At 47.9% G+C, this 19,450-nt stretch overlaps 1 protein-coding gene across 1 annotated transcript in view; it reads right to left on the bottom strand.

The window, feature by feature from the left end:
- Positions 1-19,450, bottom strand: part of CFAP69 (cilia and flagella associated protein 69) — a 52,077-nt gene that overhangs the window by 12,429 nt on the left and 20,198 nt on the right. The window contains 7 exon segments of the mRNA XM_038742268.1: positions 677-869; positions 4,875-4,956; positions 5,825-5,943; positions 6,976-7,100; positions 8,925-9,089; positions 11,321-11,537; positions 12,426-12,547. Of these exon segments, the coding sequence (XP_038598196.1) occupies positions 677-869; positions 4,875-4,956; positions 5,825-5,943; positions 6,976-7,100; positions 8,925-9,089; positions 11,321-11,537; positions 12,426-12,547 (1,023 nt within the window).

Genomic DNA, 19,450 nt, shown 5'->3' with positions numbered 1-19,450 from the left:
GTATATACGCTTGTATATATTTATTACTCTATTTATTTATTTTACTTGTACATATTTATTCTATTTATTTTATTTTGTTGCCTGGAATGCCCTCACTCCACATATCCACCAAACTAACTCTCTTCCTCCCTTCAGAGCCCTACTGAGCTCACCTCCTCCAGGAGGCCTTTCCAGACTGAGCCCCCCTTTTTCCTCTCCTCCTCCTCCTCCCCTCTCCAATGCCCCTCCACCCCGTTCCCTTCCCCAAAGAACTTGTATATATTTGTACATATTTATTACTCTATTTTATTTGTACATATTTACTACTTTATTTTATTAACGGTGTGTACATAGCTGTAATTCTCTTTATTCTGACGGTACTGACACCTGTCTACTTGTTTTGTTTTGTTGTCTGTCTCCCCCTTCTTGACTGTGAGCCCGTTGTTGGGTATATTTTGCCAACTTGTACTTCCCAAGTGCTTAGTACAGTGCTCTGCACACAGTAAGTGCTCAATAAATACAATCGAATGAATGAATGAATGGAGTTTAAAGGGAGGGATGAAGGAGAAGAAGGGAGAAGCTCCTGGGCTACTGGAGTCTGAAGCAGGGAGGAGGCCCTTGGTAGATGCTGACCTTCCCATGAGCATGTTTGCTGATCCCCTGGTCCAACTGGTTTGGAAACTGCGAACAGACTCACCGATGATTTTCCCATCTCGATCCCGTTTCACTCCCAGATCAGTCTCTTCCTGCCTCCACAGCTTGATTAGAAGGCTAGCAGCCGTTTGGTCATTTACTCCTCGCCACGCGTTGACGTGAGCAGTAGTTTTGGGATTGTCACAGAATTCCACCATTATCCCAAGGATGAAATTACACAGGTTTTTGCAGTTCAACTTCATTGGGAAAACAGAGAGAAAAAATTGCAAACACAGGGTCATTGAAAAGTTGCTTGCTGACCACAAATCATTTTCTCATGTAGCAGTAATACATCTTTTCTGAGTTTCTTATAAATGGAAGAAACCCCAAATTAAACACCTCTGGGACAATTACCCATTCAAATGAAGAGAAATCACACCACATAGTGTAGTGTGATAGACTCTGGCACCTAAAAATGTAAAACAATAAAAGACAAAACTATCTGATGATTACAATGTAGTCTTGGGATCAGATAAGCTAACAGTCACAGGAGAAACATTCAGGGTGGTGTAAATTCAGTCTATGCAGCACTGCTAGTGAACACCTAGAAAAAGGAGCTGCGTAGGCAGGGGACTGGTACTAGGAACGTCCAGCAGAAACAATCACTTGATCAATCAATGATATTTTTTGAGTGCTTACTCTGGGTGCAAGAGCACTGTACTAAGAGCTTGGCAGAGTACAATCCAACAGAGTTGGTAGACTCTTCCCTGCCCACAATGAACTTATGGTCTACAGGGGGAGACAGATGTTAATATAATTAAATAATTTATAAGATATGATTTACAGACATGTACATTAGTGCTATGGGGTTGAGGGTGAGGTAAATATCAAATACCCAGAGGTCACAGATTCAAATGCATAGATGACACAGAAGGGGGAATAATAAGAACTGGGATATTTTTACCTTCAGGTTAGATACTTCTCTTTATTTTTTCCCATTAACCACTGCCTTCATCTCCCCTCCCCTATGTACAGTGGGTCTGGCCCCTGGCCCCACCTACTAACCATTACCTTTATCTCCCCTCACCATGCACACTCTGGGTCTGGGCCCCGGCCCTACCCACTGTCCAGGACCAGAGTCTGCCTGGCTCTGTTTTATCTCCACAGTGGGCAGTAGATGGGCTTAATTACAGAGTACAGTTTATTGCTGGAAAATTTCCCCATCAAACCTGAACTGCACTTCAAAAAGCCAAAGCTCTTCTCCTGCTTCTCACCTGGGCACATACACAACTCTCAAACTACGGTTCTCCCACCTTCTCCATGGGCACACACATATCTCCAGAACTGTGCTCTTCCCATCCTTTGCCTGGGTACATATACAACTCTGGAACCAAGTTGCCCACGTTTTTCAGGCCTGGGAGGCTCCAGCCTAGAACAGCCCTCAAGGGAGGTCCTGTTTCTGGTGAAGAGCTGAGCTACCTCTAAATATTCAAGAAACCCTCGTGGGAAAGGGTGGGTTTTTTTTTTTGTGTGTGTGTGTTTGTGTGTGTGTGTGTGCTTGTGTGTGCTTGCGTGTACTAGGACAATACTTGCTGCTCTCGTACCACTAACCCACAGCCTTGGATCACTGCCACTGTCCACCTCCTTCACTCTTATGCTCGAGCTGCTGAACGCTGCTGGTGAAAGTCTAAACACTAAGTCAACCTTGTTCATTTTACCTTTATCCTTTCCTGACTTAACTTTGCCCTCTCTTCTGCCAGGCAAAACTATTTCTCCTCCCTTATTGACACCCATGCCCATCATCCCCATCAGCTGTTATGGACATTTAACTCCCTTCTCAGGTCCCCTGTTCCCCTCCTCCATCCTTCACCCCCAACGATCTGGCCTCCTACTTCATTAGTCCCCTGTTCCCCTCCTCCGTCCTTCACCCCCAACGATCTGGCCTCCTACTTCATTAGTAAAATTAACTCCATCAGGTCTGAGCTCCCCAAAGTCACCCCTCCCCTTTCTCCATCCCCCTTGCTCTCAACCCTCTCTGCTACTCTCCCATCCTTCCCAGCGGTATCTTCAGATGAGATCTCCTCCCTCCTCTCAAGTGCTACTCCATCCACCTATGCTTCAGACCCTATTCCCTCTCATCTTATCAAATCTCTCACCCCTTCCCTCCTCCCCTCCTTAACTTCCATCTTCAACCACTCACTCTCCACTGGTTCCTTCCCCTCTGCCTTCAAACATGCCCTCGTCTCCCCAATCCTAAAAAAACCCTCTCTTGACTCCACCTCCCCTTCTAGTTATCGCCCCATCTCCCTCCTACCCTTCCTTTCCAAACTCCTAGAATGAGTCGTCTACATGCGCTGCCTCGAATTCCTCAACGCCAACTCTCTTCTTGACCCCCTCCAATCTGGCTTCCATCCCTTACACTCCACCAAAACTGCCCTCTCAAAGGTCACCAATGACCTCCTTCTTGCCAAATCCAATGGCTCCTACTCTATCCTAATCCACTTCGACCTCTCAGCTGCCTTCGACACTGTGGACCACCTCCTTCTCCTCAACACGCTATCTAACCTCGGCTTCACAGACTCCGTCCTCTCCCAGTTCTCCTCTTATCTCTCCGGCCGTTCATTCTCAGTCTCCTTTGAGGGCTCCTCCTTCCCCTCCCACCCTCTTACCGTAGGGGTTCCTCAAGGGTCAGTTCTTGGTCCCTTATTGTTCTCTATCTACACTCACCCCTTGGTGAACTCATTCACTCCCGTGGCTTCAACTATCATCTCTACGCTGATGACACCCAAATCTACATCTCTGCCCCTGCTCTCTCTCCTTCCCTCCAGGTTCCTATCTCCTCCTGCCTTCAGGTCATCTCCATCTGGATGTCTGCTCCCCATCTAAAACTCAATTATGTCCAAGACTGAACTCCTTATCTTCCCTCCCAAACCCAGCCCTCTCCCTGACTTTCCCATCACTGTAGACAGCACTACCATCCTTCCCGTCTCACAAGCTCGCAACCTTGGTGTCATCCTCTTTTTTTTTACTATTTACTATTTAATACTTACTATTCTGTTGTACATATTTACTATTCTATTTATTTTGTTAATGATGTGCATCTAGCTTTACTTCTATTTATTCTGATGACTTGACACCTGTCCACATGTTTTGTTTTGTTGTCTGTCTCCCCCTTCTAGGCTGTGAGCCCATTGTTGGGTAGGGACTGTCTGCATATGTTACCAACTTGTACTTCCCAAGTGCTTAGTACAGTGCTCTGCACACTGTAAGCACTCAATAAATGTGACTGAATGAATGAATCCTCGACTCTGCTCTCTCGTTCACTCCACACATCCAATCCGTCACCAAAACCTGCAGGTCTCACCTCCACAACATCGCCAAGATCTGTCCTTTCCTCTCCATCCAAACCGTTACCTTGCTGGTTCAATCTCTCATCCTATCCCGACTGGATTACTGCATCAGCCTCCTCTCTGATCTCTCATACTCCTGTCTCTCCCCACTTTAGTCTATACTTTACCTTGCTACCCGGATTATCTTTGTACAGAAACGCTCTGGGCATGTTACTCCCCTCCTCAAAAATCTCCAGTGGCTGCCTGTCAACTTACGAATCAAGCAAAAACTCCTCACTCTCAGCTTCAAATCTCTCCTTCACCTCGCCACCCCCACCTCACCTCCCTTCCCTCCTTCTACAGCCCAGCCCACACCCTCTGCTCCTCTGCTGCTAACCTCCTCACTGTGACTCGTTCTCACCTGTCCCGCCATCGACCTCCGACCCACGTCCTTCCCCATCCAATTCCCCTGGCCTTCCCCTGCCCTCCTTCCACACATCTGCCAAACTAGCTCTCTTCCTCCCTTCAAAGCCCTACTGAGAGCTCACCTTCTCCAGGAGGCCTTCCCAGACTGAGCCCCCTTCTTCCTCTCCTCCTCTCCATCCCCCTGCCTTACCTCCTTCCCCTCCCCACAGCACTTGTATACATTTGTACAGATTTATTACTGTATTTATTTTACTTGTATATATTTACTATTCTATTTATTTTGGTAATGATGTGCACATAGCTTTAATTCTATTTGTTCTGATGATTTTGACACCTGTCTACATATTTTGTTTTGTTGTCTGTCTCCCCCTTCTAGATTGTGAGCCTGTTGTTGGGTAGGGACCGTCTCTATATGTTGCCGACTTGTACTTCCCAAGCGCTTAGTACAGTGCTCTGCACACAGTAAGCGCTCAATAAATACGATTGAATGAATGAATGAATACTCACTGCCAGCAAATCCAGAAGGAGAAAAATGCCCTCCTTTTCAAGAAAGTAGTCTTCCATGGAGTAGCATCCCAGAAGACAACACCTGAAGTAGAATGAACTCAGTTTTAGGGTTTTTCTAGGAGCTGGCCAGACAGTCAAACAATCAATTAGTAGGAGGTATTGAGCGTATGGAGAGCAATGAACTAAGTGTTTGGAGAGTATGATGGTAGCCCTCAAGGGGCCATCACTCTAAGGGGGAAGCCAGACCCGATAAATCGATAAATGATCGGAGGAAGAAGCAAGTGGAATGATGCACGGGGAATAAATAAGCACTTAAATAATTGGGTACCAGAGTGCTACAGGTGCCCATGATTGCTGTCACTTGGCAGAAGAAAAATTAATTGGAGAAAGCCTTCTGGAGGTGTGAAATTTCAGGCTTACAACTATTTGGATGTTATTTTAATGTTATTGCAATAACAGCTCTACAAATCTTTTAAAAATCCCCCAGAAATGTTTGATATATCCTGCTCTTTCACAGGGGAGCCCAGCCAGCCCTTCTACAGGTAGACTACTATGTTTGCGCAGACCAATCTTGTGTGAACTCTCTGGGCTCATTCCACTTGGGGTCATCCTGGCAAGAAGTGTGGCCTAATGGAAAGAGCATAAGCCTGGGAGTTAGAGGACTTGGCCTCTGCCGTTTGCTTGCTGTGTGACCTCTGGGCCTCAGTTTCCTCATTTATAAAATGGGGATTAAATATTTGCTTTCCTTTCTTCTTAGACTGTGAGCTCCATCTGGGAAGGGGACAGTGTCTGAACGGATTATCCCATTTCTGCACCAGTGCTTAATACGGTGCTTGTCACATAATAAGTGTTTAACAAATACTGCACTTATTATTGTTATTACTACTGGAGGGGAGTAGCTGGGGCTCACTGGGGGCCTCCAATTGTTGTTGGTAAAATTCCTCACTCACCACAGTCCATCCAGTGTACTAAGAAGAAGTCGATTATGCTCTAATCCACTCTGGAACTTCTTAGGGTCCATTTTCATTAGCTGGAGAAGGATGTCTATTCCGTCCTTACCGAAGATTTCCTGTTCCCGGGAGAGTTATTAGAGTCATACTCTGGAAATGAATACATGGTCTCCTTTTCTCCTCCCCACTGTTCTAAACTTCTAAATAAGTTGTACAGATTTATTTCTCTATTTATTTTATTTGTACATATTTACTACTCTATTTATTTTGTTAATGATGTGCATATAGCTATAATTACATTTATTCTGATGGTTTTGACCCCTGTCTACATGTTTTGTTTTGTTGTCTATCTCCCACTTCTAGACTGTGAGCCCGTTGTTGTGTAGGGACCATCTCTATAAGTTGCCGACTTGTACTTCCCAAGCTCTTAGTACAGTGTTCTTTTAAACAGTTTGCTTTTAAAGTTGTAGTCATCCGATCTCAACTTTTTGTAACTTAAATGATTTGAAAACACTGTCACCACGTTGGACCTGCTGAAAGGGCAACATTCCTAGGAAACTGCCCACTTTCCTCAGGTAGCCACATTCTCCTCTTCCTCGGCCTTTGGTGGGTGAGTACAGGCTCCCATGCCTCCCAGTACCAAGACAAGTAGGTGCCCATGGAACCTCACCGGTGATGGGGTGCAAATTAACAAGAGGAAATAGTTCCCCCAGCAAGGGGTGGAATTCCTTCCTGCAGGAAACTCTACAGGGAGGTTTGGATAAATTTGTGGACAGGAGAGCCATGCTGGATCACTACAGGGGAAGTTAGAGATGTTAGATGGTCCAGAGCTAGGTTGCTGGCAGAAAGAAGAGCTGGGATGAAGAGGGGAGTTAGGAGTGTTGGATGGTCCATTCCTAATCACGAGGGTGGGGGATGGAGGGCAACTATGACAGAAGCCCCCCAAGTGTTCTTATCCTGCTATTGAGGATGGGACACTAGATTGGACGGGATGGTCTTTTGGACTGATCCAGTAATGGCCTTGCTTAGATTCTTCCTTTCTTATATGCTCAGGACAGCAAAAATGCCTCCAGTTTGAAATGGTTCCTACATTAATAGGACACTGGAAAGTGAGAGTAGTGGTCCAGTAGCCCAGACTGTCGGTCCCCCACCTTCCTCGGAAGGTGGTGTTCACACAGCCCGGACAAGATGAGCAGGGCATCGGCTTGGATCTCTAAAACAATCGTGTCATCTTTTTCTTTGGCTTTCTCTTTGCTGGTGGTCCTTTTCAAGATTCCTGGGGGGACGAGAGTGAAAGAAGTTGAAATGAAGCAAGGTTTGTAAACAAGCACCTTGAGTCTGCTTTATCCCACATGTTCACTTTCAGAACCTCATTAGAAAAAAATCACCAAGTCCAGGGGCCAGGCCAGTGGATGTGGGCTTAGAGAAGCAGCGTGGCTCAGTGGAAAGGACACGGGCCTGGGAGTCAGAGGTCGTGGGCTCTAATCCCAGCTCCGCCACTTGTCAGCTGTGTGACTTTGGGCAAGTCACTTCACTTCTCTGTGCCTCAGTTACCCCATCTGTAAAATGGGAATTAAGACTGTGAGCCTCACATGGGGCAACCTGATTACCTTGCATCTCCCCCAGCGTATAGAACAGTACTGGGCACATAGTAAGCACTTAACAAATGCCATTATTATCATTATTATTGTTATTGTTATTACTATTATTTCGAGAGCACTTTCAGCTCCAAGTGCTCAGCATCTCCGGTCCATAGTTCTGGTTCGTTCCAGGATGGTGCCCAGCTCCTGCCAGTTCAGCCCACCAGACGACACCCTAAACCCACACACGTCCAACTGGCCTGCATTCCCAACAGACACTATGGCCCCCAGAGGCTGCTCAGAAGGGGGTGATGTCTAAGAGAGGTTCTTGTATTAGTCCAGATTGGCAAAACTGGTTGGGGGAGGGGCAAGAGCAAAGGCTTACGGGGTGGAAGTGCGTTAGGGATGTGGACAGATTAAGACTCAAGCCTGAACATGTTGGCGACAGCTACAGCTAAGCTCTGCATGCCTGGCATCACTTAAGACGCTGGTCAAGTCTCAAGGAAAATCAGTTGCAGCAACAGTTGAGAGCGTGCTGTTTGCGTGTGACCACTCTCACTGTTCCTATCTGGCAACGGGTTCACATCCTGATGTTCTGTCCATAGTGGTCCCTTGTGTTGTTCCCCCCAACAAATTTGGCAAGGGACCGGCATCAACCTGTTCCATACTTTTCTGCTTCCCAGTTGGGCCTCTGTGAGGTTAGATTGTTTCTTTGGATGGGGCAGGGTCTGTGCCTTCCCCATTCAAGGAGGCTCTGGATCACTTGCCCTGCCAGCTTCCAACTGTGCTGTAATGGATTTTCCTCATGACTTGACCAGCGCATGACTTGCCCTGTGTAAAATCAACTCCAGGTGTGCAGAGCTTAACGGTGATGGTCACAGACGGGTTCAGACTCGAGCCAACTCGGCCAAAGGCACCGCATTCCAAAAGAACTTCATCCCATGAGGCTTTGCTCTTGCCTATCCCTTTTTGCCAATTGTGGGTCCTTCTCCAGCCTGGCCCCTGTGGACGGGGAGACAAACCTGCAACTCTAGACTGCAAGCTTGTTGTGGGCAAGGAATGTATCTACCAACTCTGTTGTCTTGTACTCTCCCTAGTACAGTGCTCTGCACACATGGACAATGCACAATAGCTCACTAAATGCCATTGATCGATTGACTGATATCTTAGAGAAGAGCTCTGGGGAAAACTGGAGGTCTGCATTTAAATCAACTGATCAAGAAACCGGTAGTGTTGGTTGAGCGCTTACTATGCGTGGAGCACTGTAATTAGCTCTTGGGAGAGTACAATGGAGTTAGAAGGCAAGATCCTTGCAGAGGAGAAAGACCAAAAAGATATTTTAGATAGGAGGAAGGAGAGAGTTCGAAGAAGGGTCCATGGTTGAGAAAGTATTTAAAACGTAGAACAGGTAAATCGACACGTACAGAAATGCTATGTGGGGGGGGGGGGGGGGGGGGGGGGCGGGGGGGTTGTGAGTGCGTAAATTGTAAACTTGAAAAGTTCAATGCAACTTGTCTTACCTATCAACTGTTTAATTGCTCCCTGATCACAGAGATCCTGGCTCACGGTTTCCTCACCAAGGGACACCATCGCTCTCAAGAGTCTGAGGCTGTAGCGCATCTGGGCCCGTTTGTTGCCGCGGCCTCCTGTGCCATGGAAACAGTTCCCCTGGCCAAAGAAGGGATCTGTGAAGACACCAAAGTGATGGCTATATGCTGGAATCCACACGGCAAACCCTCTCAAACAGGTGAGGTCAGATCTGCGGCTGGAAGAGCCCATTTCCTGCGGATCGCACCTCAGTTTCTTCGGCAGCCCCAGAACGGGTCCTCTTGAAGCCCAGGTCACTTAGAAAATGTTTTCCCTGAAGAATTTAAGGATTTGCTCACACAGCAGGTCAGACCAATAGTTTCTAGAGCTCAAATGAACTGGCCCCTGGCTGGGAGAAAGACCTTGGAGATGTTCCCTCTGGATCTCAATCAATCAATCAATCAGTGGTATTTATTGAGTGCTTACTATGTGCAGAGCACTCTACTAGCTGCTTGGGAGAGCACAACACAACAGAATTAGCAGACACAGTCCCAGCTCATAATTAGTTTACAGTCCAGTGGCAACAACCAGAAACCAAGTTTCCAGGACAAAAATGCTGCCTCCTGCCTGTCCCTCTCCCCGTGTGAAGTCCCCAGCACTGGGTGACATGGTGGCCTTGATCGAGGTGGGAGACGTGGACAAGCTCCCCAGGAATCGGGCTGCCATGGGTGCAAATTCCATCAAAGTCCAGGGCGAAACAAGCCCCAGTCCAACTTCCCACCTTCTTGCTTCAATCAGGGTCCCTGCCTTCACCAGGAGTTTTGCTCCCTGGCCTATCAGTAGTCGGGTAAACACCTAAGTTTAAAGAGTTAGCAGAGCAGCATTTCTGCAGGCTCTTTCTGTTACAATTCAGGCCAGGAGGGGTGGAGCCTGAGTGACACCCACTGGAGGCCAGACACTGTACTGTACTGGTTCTGTGCTTGGGACAGAACCACTGAAGCCCAAGACATATGCCCTGCTCTAAGGGAGTTTCTGCTCTAGTAGGGGGAGACAGACATGAAATAGTTACACAAAGAGTAACCAGAATAAATTAGCTATGGCACTATTAACTGCATACAGATAAACACTGATACATGAATGCAGAGGAAGAGCAAAGTGAATCTGTTGGTACTAGAGTGTAAGCTCCATGAGTGGAGGGATCATGTCTACCCTCTCTATTGGAGTGTTCTTTCCCAAGTGCTCTGGACAGGGCTCTGTACATGGTAAATGCTCAATAAATGGCATTGATCGATCAGAGTGGGCTGATACCACTTGGGGTGTGGGGAAGACCAATTGGAGGAGGAGGTGGGATTTCGGAAGGGTTCGAACACGGGAAGAGCAGTACTTGGTTGGATTTGGGTGGCAGGGGAGGAGTTCCAGGCCAGAGGTTCTGGCTCCAGGATGTGGACAGAATGAGTCTGGAAATGATACTCGTGTCTGCCCAAGCAACCTCTCCAAATGAATAGCTGGAGCCTAACAGGAGCCTAGCCCCAGGGAGTTTTTGATCAAATATCTTTGTTTTCACTCTTGTTCCCATTGTGTGCTTGCTATTTGTGTCTGTCTGTCTCTCTCATTAGATTGTAAACTTCTTGAGGGCAGGAATTGTGCCTACCAACCCTATTGTCCTCTCCAAAGTGTTTACTACAGAGCTATACGCACAGTAGGAGGCCAAATCACTGCTCTTCCATGATGAGGATGAGGATATAGAATGTGAACAGGATTGGGAGTTAGAGGACCTAGATTTTAATCCCAGCTTGGCCACTGATTTTTTTTATGGTATTTGTTAAGCACTTACTATGTGCCAAGGCACTGACCTAAGCGCTAGAGTAGATATAAATTAATCAGGAAGGACACAATATGAGTCCCACATGAGGGTCTCAGTCTTAATCTCCATTTTACAGCCAGGATTGGAACCCAGATCCTTTGATACCCAGCTCTGTGCTCTTCCCAGTAAGCCACATTACTTCCCTGCTATGTGACCTTAGGCAAATCACTTAACTTCTCTGTGTCTCAGTTTCCTCATCTGTAAAAGGGGGATTCAATACCTGTTCTCCCTCCCAATCAGACTATGAGCTGCATGTGGGCCAGGGACTGTGTCTGACCTGATTTCCTCCTTCAGTGCCGGGTACATAGAAGCACTTAGCAGATACCACGATTACTACCACAAGAATGAGGATGAGGAACACACTGCGGAGTGACTCCAGCCTGGCGCCATCACTGCCAGTCTGGAAGAAGATGGTGAACGGTCACTAGGCCTTCTAATTCCGTGGGTCTGGCCCAGTCTCTCACCGAGCTGATGGAACGAGAACAGTGAAATGTGGTGTTTCGGTACCCCATGGGGCCTTCTCACCTTCACTCGTGCACCAGTCCAGAAAGAGAAGGATACGGGTATTGCCCTGGCATGCCATGTAGTCGTCAATCAGCAGAGGTGCCACCGATGCCAGGGCAGCCAGTGCGTGGAGCTGCAGTTCCTCATGTTGGGCGTCTGACCACTCGTTCACCTTGTGCTTTTCCACCTTCTTGACGTAGCTGAACAAGGCCAGTACCATCTGGCCCTCGGTCAGGAGCTGTGGGCCACACAGATAATAATAATAATGATGGTATCTGTTAAGTGTTTACTATGTGCCAAGCACTGTTCTAAGTGCTGAGGTAGATACAAGGTAATCAGGTTGTCCCACATGGGACTCACAGTCTTAACCCCCATTTTACAGATGAGGGAACTGAGGCACAGAGAAGTTAAGTGACTTGCCCAAGGTCACACAGCAGACAAGTGGTGGAGCTGGGATTAAAATCCATGACCTCTGACTCCCAAGCCCATGCTCTTTCTACTGAGCCATGCTGCTTCTGGGGGAGCAGGGTCAGGCCTAGTAGCGGCCGTCAGTCAGTAAGTCAATCATATTTACTGGGGCTCGGAGGGGGGATGCATAAAAGGAGCAAGACAAGGCAATGAAGAAGTGAGTGGGAGGAGGGGAAAGGAGGGCTTAGTCAGGGAAGGCATTTTGGAGGAGATGTGCCTTCAGTAAGGCTTTGAAGAGGGGAAGAGTCATCATCTGTCGGATATGAGGAGGTAGGGTGTTTCAGGGCAGAAGCAGGAAGTGAGTGAGAGGCCTGCAGCAAGACAAGATTGAGGTATAATGAGAAGGTTAGCATGAGAGGAGCGAAGTGTGCAGGCTGGGCTGGAGTAGCAGAGTAATGGGGTAGGAGCAGTGGCAGGATCGCCACTGCCAGCTGGGTGGCCCAAGCAGCAGTGCTCAGCAGGAAAGTTTCAGCAAGATTGGCTCAGCAAGGTAGTCTCAGCATTGTGCTCTCGCCAGGGTTCCCCCCCGCCCCACGACAAGCATAGCCACCACAACAAGGCTGTAGCTGGATATTTTGTCTGGATTCAGGCTACACTGACCCTGACCGCTGCCCAGGACTGCCGCCTCCCGGATGGCCTCGGTTAGTTCCGGACTTACCTGGACAGTGGGCAAGTCTTTGGATAAGACCACAATGACGTTAAGCAGCAGTTTCTTCAACTCAAAATCTTCATTGCTATTGGAGAGTCTTACGCTTTTTACCAAAGGATTATGGGTTTTTACTGTGAACAAAATGATGAGAAAGTTCCATGTGAGTCAGTCTCAGGGTCAGACATTGGGGGAAAATTGGCCTCCCCATCTGGTCCAACTGACTTCCAAACATTATGCTGTATGTGCACGCACCTTAGAGTGATGGTATAACAATGCCCCGCCCCACCGCAACCCCAAACCTAGAGCACTTCTCTTGGGGGGCCCTGGCCCCACCCTGGCTTCAGAACCATGGTGCTTCCCTCCCAGGTCCCTGTTCTTACAGGCAACGCATCCTGCTGCGGGGTTGGGGGGGGTTTAGGTGCTGGCTAATCTTCAAACTCCACTGGCCCCCAGCCACTCCTTGATGGCTTACTGCTGACCCTCTGTGGCTTCTCCTGTCACTGACCCTTGGCAGCCGCCCTGCTGCTGACCCTCAGCGGCTACCCCACTCACTGACCCTCAGCAGTCTCTCCATTTGTTGACTCTCAGTAACCACCCCACTCATTGACTCTTGGCCACCCCACTGCTGACCCTCGATGATCACCCTACTCATTGACCCCTGTTGGCCACCCCGCTGTTGACCCTCTGTGACCATCCCACTCATTGACCCTTGGACATCACCCTGCTCATTGACCCTTGGCAGCTGCCCCGTTTGCTGACCCTTGGTGGTCTCTCCACTCATTGACCCTTGGAGGCCACCCAGATAATCCCTGGATTCGTCAGCACTGAATCCAACAGCTCATTTCAAGAAGGCAGAATCAGGCTTCCTGGGGCCCCAATGCCAGCCACCTTGGTTTGCCCTCTCCCCAGGGATTTGCTTGTATTTGCTGCAGTTCTGCTCCAGGTGGCCAAGAAGCACCAAACTGAGACTATAAGGACAGGGGCTTTTCCCACAAGACTACATCCTTGGGTGTGTGGGATTGACGGCATTTGCCCTGGGGGATGAGGCTTTTGATGAGGCTTTTCTTAACTGCTAAGGATTTGTATGAATTTGCAATTTCGATTTGATATTTGTGGGAGCTGGTGACCAAAGGAGAGCACTTGAGACAGGGGAAAAAGTCTTAATAATAATAATAATAATGGTGGCATATGTTAAGCGCTTACTATGTGCAAAGCTCTGTTCTAAGCGCTGGGGAGGATACAAGGTGATCAGGTTGTCCCACGTGGGGGCTCAGTCTTAATCCCCACTTTAAAGATGAGGTAACTGAGGCCCAGAGGAGTTAAGTAACTTGCCCAAAGTCACACAGCTGATAAGTGGCGGAGCTGGGATTTGAACCCTTGACCTCTGACTCCCAAACCCGGGCTCTTTTCCACTGAGCCACGACAATCGCCCCATTTCCCTCCTACCATTCCTCGCCAAACTTCATGAGCAAGTTGTCTACACCCACGGTCTCAAATTCCTCTCCTCCAATTCTCTCTCTGACCTCCTCCAATCTGGCTTCCGTCCCCTTCACTCCACAGAAACCGCCCTCTCAAAGGTCGCTAATGATCTCCTTCTTGCCAAATCCAATGGCCTCTACTCCATCCTAATCCTCCTTGACCTCTTAGCTTTTGATACTGTTTACCATCCCCTCCTCCTGGAAATGTTATCCAACCTTGGCTTCACCGACACTGTCCTCTCCTGGTTCTCTTCTTATCTCTCTGGCCATTAATTCTCAGTCTCCTTTGTGGGCTTCTCCTCTGCCTCCCACCCCCTAACTGTAGGGGTCCCTCAAGCTTCAGTTCTGGGCCCCCTTCTATTCTCCATCTACACCCACTCCCTAGGAGAACTCATTGGCTCCCATGGTTTCAACTACCACCTGTATGCAGATGATACACAAATCTACATCTCCAGCCCTGATCTCTCTCCCTCTCTGCCGTCTCATATTTCCACTTGCCTTCAAGACATCTCTACTTGGATGTCCTCCCATCACCTCAAACTTAACATGTCCAAAACTGAACTCCTTATCTTCCCATCCAAACCCTGTCCTTCCCAACTTTCCCATCACTGTAGATGGCACCACCATCCTTCCTGTCTCACAAGCCCACAAGCTTGGTGTTATCCTTGACTCCTCACTCTCATTCAACACACATATTCAATCCATCACCAAATCCTGTTGGTCCCACCTTCACAACATCTCTACAATCCGCCCTTTCCTCTCCATCCAAATGGATACCATGTTAATACAAACACTCATCCCATCCCGCCTAGATTACTGAATCAGCCTCCTTGCTGACCTTCCAGCCTCCTGTCTCTCCCAACTCCAGTCCACACTTCACTCTTCTGCCCAGATCATTTTTCTACAAAAACGTTCAGGACATGTCACCCCGCACCCCCCAAATCTCCAGTGATTGCCCATCCATCTACGCATCAAACAAAAACTCCTCACCATTAGCTTTAAAGTACTCCACCACCTTGCTCCCTCCTACCTCACCTCACTACTCTCCTACAACCCAGTCAGCACACTTCACTCCTCTAGTGCTAACCTTCTCACTGTGCCTCGATCTCTCCTGCCTTGCTGCTGACCCCTGGTCCATGTCCTGCCTCTGGCCTGGAATGCCCTCTCTCCTCAAATCCTACAATTACTCTCCCCCTCTTCAAAGCCTTATTGAAGGCACATCTTCTCCAACAGGTCTTTCCAGACTAGGCCCCTCCTTTCTTCTTCTCCCACTCCCTTCTGCATCTTACTGACTTGTTCCCTTTGTTCTTTTCCCTCCCAGCCCCTTAACACTTCTGTTCATCTCTGTAATTTATTCATTTGTATTGATGTCCGTCTCCCCCCATCTATACTGTAAGCTCATTGTGGGCAGGAAATGTGTCTATTTATTGCTGTATTGGACTCTCCCAAGCGCTCAGTACAGTATTCTCCACACAGTAAGCACTCAATAAATACGGTTGAATGAATGTGGGGCAGGGATTATGTCCATTCTGATTACTCTGTAATACATATCATCATTATTATTATTGCTATTATGATTAGATCACCCATGGTCTGCTCATGCCTGTTTCCCTGGGTTGGATAAAGAGAGCAATTCTAGCAAGTAACCCTGCCTCCAACCATTCCTACTGACTCCCCAAAATTAGGTGGTCATGAGCCCCTCTGCCCTCTGCCCCTATGTTGGCCAGGCTGCTTGGGCACTGGGGACGCCCCAAGTGCCCACCGGGAATAGGGTGGGGGAGACAGTGTAAATGGGCGCGCTGATGCCAAGGATCACAGGTAGGTTTGGGCAAAGGCTGGAGGTTCCGGTGGCAGGAAGAGGCTCTTGGTGGCACAAAGCAAGGGCAATGGTGCTGGCTCAGAAGAGAAAGTTGCCTGGCCCTATGCAGATTCGACAGAAAGAGGGACTTCCCATTTGAAAGGGGCTGCAGAAAATGCCCCATGCCCAGTGCAAGAGGCCAATTGATGGTATTTATTGAGTGCTTACTTGTGCAGAGCACTGAACTAATCCCTTTCATTCATTCATTCATTCATTCATCCATCCATTCAATTGCATTTATTGAGCACTTACTGTGTGCAGAGCACTGTGCTAAGTGCTTGGAAAGTATAATTCAGCAATAGAGACAATCCCAGCCCACACTGGGCATACAGGCTAGAAGACTTGGGAATGGACAAAACAATAAAATTGGTAGATACAATCCCTGCCCACAAGGAGCTGAGAGTCTAAAGGGGGAGGCAGACATTAAAATAAGTTACAGATAGGGGAAATGCCAGAATGTAAGCATACATCCATACGTGCTGTGGGGCTTATTGAAAAGCAGTGTGACAGCGTAAAAAGCCCAGGCCTGGGAGTCAAAGGACCTGAGTTCTAAACCCAACTCTGCCACTTGTCTGCTGTGTGACCTTGGGCAAGACACTTCACTTCTCAGTGCCTCAGTTACCTCATCTGTAAAACGGGGATTAAGACTGTGAGCCCCACGAGAGATAGGAACTGTGTCCAACGTGATTAGTATAGTGCCTTGGCATCATAGTAAGCACTTAAATGTCATTTTTAAAAAAGTGCTTAAGACCCCTTATAGAAATGAATTCACAGGTGACCCAGAGAGGATGGCAGATAGGGGAAAGGAGAGCTCAGTGCTATAATTTTAATGGTATTTGTAAGTGTTTATTATGTACCAGGCACTGTACGAAGCACTGGGGTAGATACAAACTAATCAGATTGGACAAAGTCCATGTCCCACAAGGGACTCATGAAAATTCCATTTTACAGATGAGGTAAGTGAGACACAGAGATGTTAAGTGACTTGCCCAAGGGCATACCACTGACAAGTGGCAGAGTCATGATTAAAACTCAGGTCCTCTGATTCCCAGGCCTGTGTTCTTTCCACTAGGTTGCGCTGCTTCCCAAGTAAAAGTACTTTTCCACATAATACACTACTCTGCACACAGTAAACACTCAAGAAATACAATTGATGAATTGGTCAGGGGAGGCCTCTTGGAGGAGTTGTGATTTGAAGGTGAGGCAGGTGGTAGCTGGTCACCTATTACGGGGGAAGAATTTCCAGGACAGAGAGAGGTTGTGGGCAAGGGGTCAGGGCAAGATAGACGAGACTGAGGTACAAAGCGTAGGTTAGTATTAGAGGAGGTAAGTGCAGGTTGGATTGCAGTAGGAGATCAGCAAGGTAAAATAGGATGGGGAGAGATGGTTGAGTGCCTTAAAGTCAATTACAGGGGGTCTCTAATGTTCAGGCAGATAAGCAATCATTGGAGCTTTTTCACAAATGGGGAGATATGGACTGAATTTATTTTAGAAAAAGGATAGGGGCAGCAGAGTGGAGTGTGAACTGGAGATGGGAGAGACAGAGGGCACAGAGGTCAGTGAGGAGATTGATGCAGTAGTCAAGGTGGGATTTAAGTGCCTGGATCAGGTGGTAGCCATTTGGATGGAGAGGAAAGGGCAGGTTCTGGAGATGTTGTGAAGGTAGAACCAACAGGATTTCATGGCATTGAATGAGAGAGATGGGTCAGTTTCCCCAAAGAATCTCCAGTGGCTGCTCAACTATCCCGACTCCGCCACTTATCAGCTGTGTGACTTTGGATAAGTCACTTAACTTCTCTGTGCCTCGTTACCTCATCTGTAAAATGGGGATTAAGATTTTGAGCCTCACGTGGGACAACCTGATTACCTTGTATCTACCCCAGTGCTTAGAACAGTGCTTGGCACATAGTAAGTGCTTAACACGTATCATTATTATTATTATTATTACCTCCGCATCAAACAGAAATTCCTTCATCGGCTTTTAAAGCACTCAAACACCTTGCCCCCTCCCACCTCACCTAACGACTCTCCTGCTACAACGCAGCCAGCACATTTCACTCCTCTAATGCCAACCTACTGACTACAATTGGATCTCATCTATCACACGGCCGACCTCTCACATCTTGCTTCTGGCCTGGAACATCCTCCCTTTTCATATCTGACAGACAATCACTCGCCCCACTTTGAAAGCCTTATTTAAGACACATCTCCTCCAAGAGGCTTTCCCTGATTAAGCCCTAATTTCCTCTTCTCCCATTCCCTTTTGTATGACCCTTGCACTTGGATTTGCTCCTTTTACTCACCCCTCTCTCAGACCCACACCATTTATGTACATGTATGTAATTTATTAATTGAAATTAATGTCAGTCTTCCCCTCTAGACTGTAAGCACACTGTGGGCAGGGAACATGTCTACCAACTCTGTTTAATCAATCAATCAATTGTATTTATTGAGCACTACAACTCTATTGTACTCTTACAAGTGCTTAGTACAATGCTCTACACATAAGAAGTGCTCAATAAATACAATTGATTGATTGGATATTGCCAAGGTTATGGGCTTGTGAGACAGGAAGATGGTGGTACTGTCTACAGTGATCAGAAAACCACGGGGAGGACTGGGTTTGGGTGGGAAGATGAGGAGTTCTGTTTTGGACATGTTAAGTTCAGGGTGTTAGCCGGGATAACTATAATCATAATCATAATTGTGGTACTTCTTCAGCACTTACTATGTGCCAGGCATTGTACTAATCACTGGGGTGGATACAAGCAAATCAGGTTGAACACAATCCCTATCCCATGTGGGGTTCACAGCCTCAATCCCCATTTTACAGATGAGGTAACTGAGGCCCAGAGAAGCGAAGTGACTTGTGACAAGGTCACACAGCAGACAAGTGGTGGAGTAGGATTAGAATCCACAACCTTCTGACTCCCAAGCCTGTGCTCTATCCACTATGCCATGCTGCGTCTCACTATGACAGGTTGGTACACTGTGTTCTACAAAATGTTATTCAGGTGAAATCCTTCAAGGTGATAAGATAAATGGGTGGCTTTTAATGGCTACCAATTGGCTCATTTAAGCCACTTGAACAAATGACTAGGTTTCCTGATCTTCTGAGCGGGGGTGGCACTGGGAGGGCAGGACTTTTCAGAAGCTCTGCAGAAGGAAGGGACTCACATGGTGAGAAGCATGTGAACCTGCAGCTGCCTGTCGCGGAGGGGAAGCGGAGTGGGGAGGGTGAGGGGCACATGCCCAGTCTGGGCCGTCGCAGCCCCGGCTCTCCCAGCTCCTCAGGAGGGCTGGTCCTCCTGTTAGACTGTGAGCCCACTGTTGGGTAGGGACTGTCTCTATATGTTGCCAACTTGTACTTCCCAAGTGCTTAGTACAGTGCTCTGCACACAGTAAGCGCTCAATAAATACGATTGATTGATTGATTCATTGATTGGTCAGTCCAGACTCCACAGCAGCGGCTGGAGTGGGGAAAGCAGGAAGGCCCCTGCGGCTTCTAGCCAGACCCTGGATCACAGAGGAGATGAAACGAGAAGCCTCGTGTTTGGTTTTCTTTTCATTTTTAAAAAATAAATCCCACGGGTCAGCAGTGGCCCGAGGCAAGCATGACCCCTATACAGGAGAGTGCCGTGGCCACTGTCCGGCCCAGCGGGGCCGCGTGTGGAGCCTGGTACCAGGCTGGCATCAGA

The sequence above is a fragment of the Tachyglossus aculeatus genome, chromosome 2 (assembly GCF_015852505.1).
Source record: "Tachyglossus aculeatus isolate mTacAcu1 chromosome 2, mTacAcu1.pri, whole genome shotgun sequence".
Lineage (NCBI taxonomy): Eukaryota > Metazoa > Chordata > Mammalia > Monotremata > Tachyglossidae > Tachyglossus > Tachyglossus aculeatus.
The sequence above is the reverse complement of the archived record's forward strand: the minus strand, read 5'-3'. Positions and strand labels throughout refer to the sequence as shown.